Source organism: Apis dorsata, unplaced genomic scaffold, assembly GCF_000469605.1.
Source record: "Apis dorsata unplaced genomic scaffold, Apis dorsata 1.3 scaffold_416, whole genome shotgun sequence".
Lineage (NCBI taxonomy): Eukaryota > Metazoa > Arthropoda > Insecta > Hymenoptera > Apidae > Apis > Apis dorsata.
The window spans coordinates 59,427-62,610 of NW_006263671.1; the positions used below are offsets into that span (position 1 = coordinate 59,427).

The 3,184-nt window shown below is 25.1% G+C and overlaps 1 protein-coding gene across 1 annotated transcript in view; it reads right to left on the reverse strand.

The window, feature by feature from the left end:
• LOC102680263 (zinc finger protein 91-like) overlaps positions 1 to 2,668 on the reverse strand; it is an 8,530-nt gene extending 5,862 nt beyond the window's left edge. Inside the window, exons 1-3 of the mRNA XM_006619420.2 lie at positions 2,255 to 2,668; positions 577 to 926; positions 1 to 216 (exon numbers count right to left, since the gene is read on the reverse strand). The exon at positions 1 to 216 is cut by the window's left edge and continues 13 nt beyond it. Of these exons, the coding sequence (XP_006619483.1) occupies positions 1 to 216; positions 577 to 882 (522 nt within the window). The 5' untranslated portion in view covers positions 883 to 926; positions 2,255 to 2,668. The remainder of the gene's footprint in view (positions 217 to 576; positions 927 to 2,254) is intronic.
• Between the last annotated feature and the right edge of the window lie 516 nt (positions 2,669 to 3,184).

Below are 3,184 nucleotides of genomic sequence, written 5' to 3' on the forward strand. Positions count from 1 at the left end.
AAAATCACAGGCATCACATTTAATCATTGGCATAGAATGATATTTCACGTGCTTTGTATAGCGAGCACGTACATGTGTTACATAAGAGCATTTAGCACAACGGAAAAATCTTCTTTTTAAATGATGTACTCTCTGATGAGTTTCAAGATCTCTTGAGTTTAATGCAACATATGAGCACATAGAACATCGATTTCCAGTATCACGCATGAATTTTCCCTAAAAATTATTATATATTTATTTATTAAGATTTTAAATATAAATAAACACTATTTTTATTATTACTATTTCATATGAAGAGAATTTTAATTAATTTAATTAATTTTATATTATCAATAAATTATTATTGTATTATATAGCAAACTTTATAAATAATATACTATATATATTTTATTTTAATATAAGTTGTTATTCCTTTAAAATAATATAAATTTTATATTTTTTTAAATAATAAGTCTATTAATAATAAAAAATAATAAATCTAAAAAAATTTTAATCTAAAAAATTAAATTTTTAATAAAAAAAATAATTATATTTTGTTTCAATATAACAATAATTATTACAATTAAAATAATATACCTTTTGTTTGTGCTCTTTTTTTAGATGATCGAGATATGCTTTAAGACTCGACAGAGACTTTGAAGGTTTGCATGTTTTGCACTCATAATTTTGTGAGGATTCTGAATAATCGAACGCTTCATGTTCATGTTTTTTTATAGTATCATCGTCTTTGACACTGTAGGAAATGTCTTCGCTTTGTAAATCGTGTTCTTTCATTATAGTTTCCCGTCGGTTTTCTTTAAGGTTACTTTCCTTATGTGGTTCCGTTTTAAAATGCTGAGGTCGTGGACGAAGTGCACGCAATCGGGGTAGTCTTCCTGACATCTTGAACAAGATTTCTTTTCTTCCACGTCTGTTTTCTCTTATTCCTATCACGTATCAAAATATTTTTATTTCAATCTTTTGAACTATATAACAAGATAAAAAAACAACATTCACTTTTCCATTAGTTTGCACCTTTATCTACTTTCCGATGACATTAACATTAACTCACTCATATCGTATACATTTCTTATAGATATTAAAAGTGATTCCTTTAATTAAAAATTAAAAAATTGAAATATATTTTTATTATGTATTTAATTTTTCTTAAAAAGATTTTTTTTTTTTAATTTTTATTGGTCAATTTATCATAGAAAAATGTTGGTGCACATTACGGAAGTAAGAATACAGCATACTCGGCGGTTGCGCGATCTAGAAGCTATCGACGCCATTTTTCTTTACTTATAAAACTGCTGACGAAGAAGACGTTCGAACATTTTCATGAAATTTAACTCTTTTAAGTTTATTTCCTGAAGAAAATTCAATATATAAAATAATATAATTTAATTGATCTCTATTCGTTTTTTATGCATTAATTTGTATAGAATAATAATAAAAGATTTGATTTCATAAATACTTTATATAAGAACATTGATTTACGGGAAATTTTATATCTTGAATTTATACTTTTTTTTAAAATTTATATCTAAATTTATAATTTTTTTTTAAAATTGTTAATGTAATTGTACAAAAAATTATATATTAATGTACAAAAAATTATATTTTTTTTAAAAGGTAAATTTTAACAAATATATATATATACTATTTATTTAAAATAATATATAATTGATAAAATAAAATATAACTTCAAGTTAATTTAATTTTTATACTTTATGATTACTATTTTGATATTTTAAATGTATTTAATTTTATATATATTAAAATAAAAATTGATTAACTTTTTTTTAATTTTCAATAACTATTTTTTTAAATCTTTATGTATAATTATTCTCAATAAGTTGTATATTATTATTATATAATATTACCTATATTGAGTTAATAAAGATCGATCGCAAAATGAATCAATAATACGAATATTAGATTTTTTTATATATCTCATTTCTTATTTTTATTATCATTTATTCCAAGATAATTTTTATAACTTTTTTTTATAATAAGATATATATCTTCATTATAATTTTAATGAATAGTAAAAAAACTTTAACGTGAATATAAAGAGAGTAAATAAGTACGTAAGTATTATAGAAGATTGGTTTTCTGACACGCGTGTTTAATTTCCGCTTCTCCAAGTGATTTCCGGTTTACAGACGAATGATGATTTGACAGGTACCGTTTAAAACATATACATGTGTATGCATCGTAAGAAAAACAGGGAGGAGATTAAATACTCGATTTTGTTGACTAGAAAACAAACCTCGAGCAGTTATTTCGCTTGAAGCAGGTTATCCTCTGATTGAATGACCGTTGTAAATAGATATGTCAATAAATCCACGATCTCATATCAATCGATTTATGCTGCCAACCAGAAGCACCGAATACATCACGATGTTTTAATTTTCAAGACTCGAAAAAATCGGATATGTTCGTTGGATCCTTATTTCCTCCCTCCTTTTCCTTCCTTTCTCTTTTTAGACACGATTAGATCGTTTTATTTCGATACTGCAAATTATCTTCAAATACCTCGTCATCGGCGCTAACAGTAGCCGACAAAACGAAGGATGAATTGTAGAAAGACTACAAGTAGAGACAACTAGCCCCTCCCTCCTCTTTCACCAACTTGAACAGAACGATGGCGAGCCGAAGTGACGCAGGTCAGGCGCCATCTGCAATTCCAATTGTGATGCTGGTATCCACATACTCCTCAAACGCCCCCACTTCCTCTAGTTTGTTTCTCCTGCAGCCCTCGATACAACTGCAGGAGAAAAGAATGAATTGATGATGACAATAGTTAGCTCATTAAATAAAGGAAACAAGTTATCTCATTTTAAAAATATCTCCGTATTAAAAAAATTAAACAAATTAATTAAACTAAACATAAAAAACAATATGATAAATATTTCGATTTGATTTTCCGTTTTCATTCTTTTGCATACCTATTCTTTTGCATGTGAATTTTGGTATTAATATTTAACAATATAATATTAATTATTTCTTTTAATTCTTTTAAATTTTAAGTTCTTAGTTTTCAAAAAACGTAAAAAGAAACAATACAATAAAATAAGGATAGAAAATCTGCAACTACTATCATTTCATTAGAAATGTTTTTTATTACATTAATAAATTATATTAATAAATTATCCATATATTAATAAAATATCCATCCATTATAATAAATGATTTATTT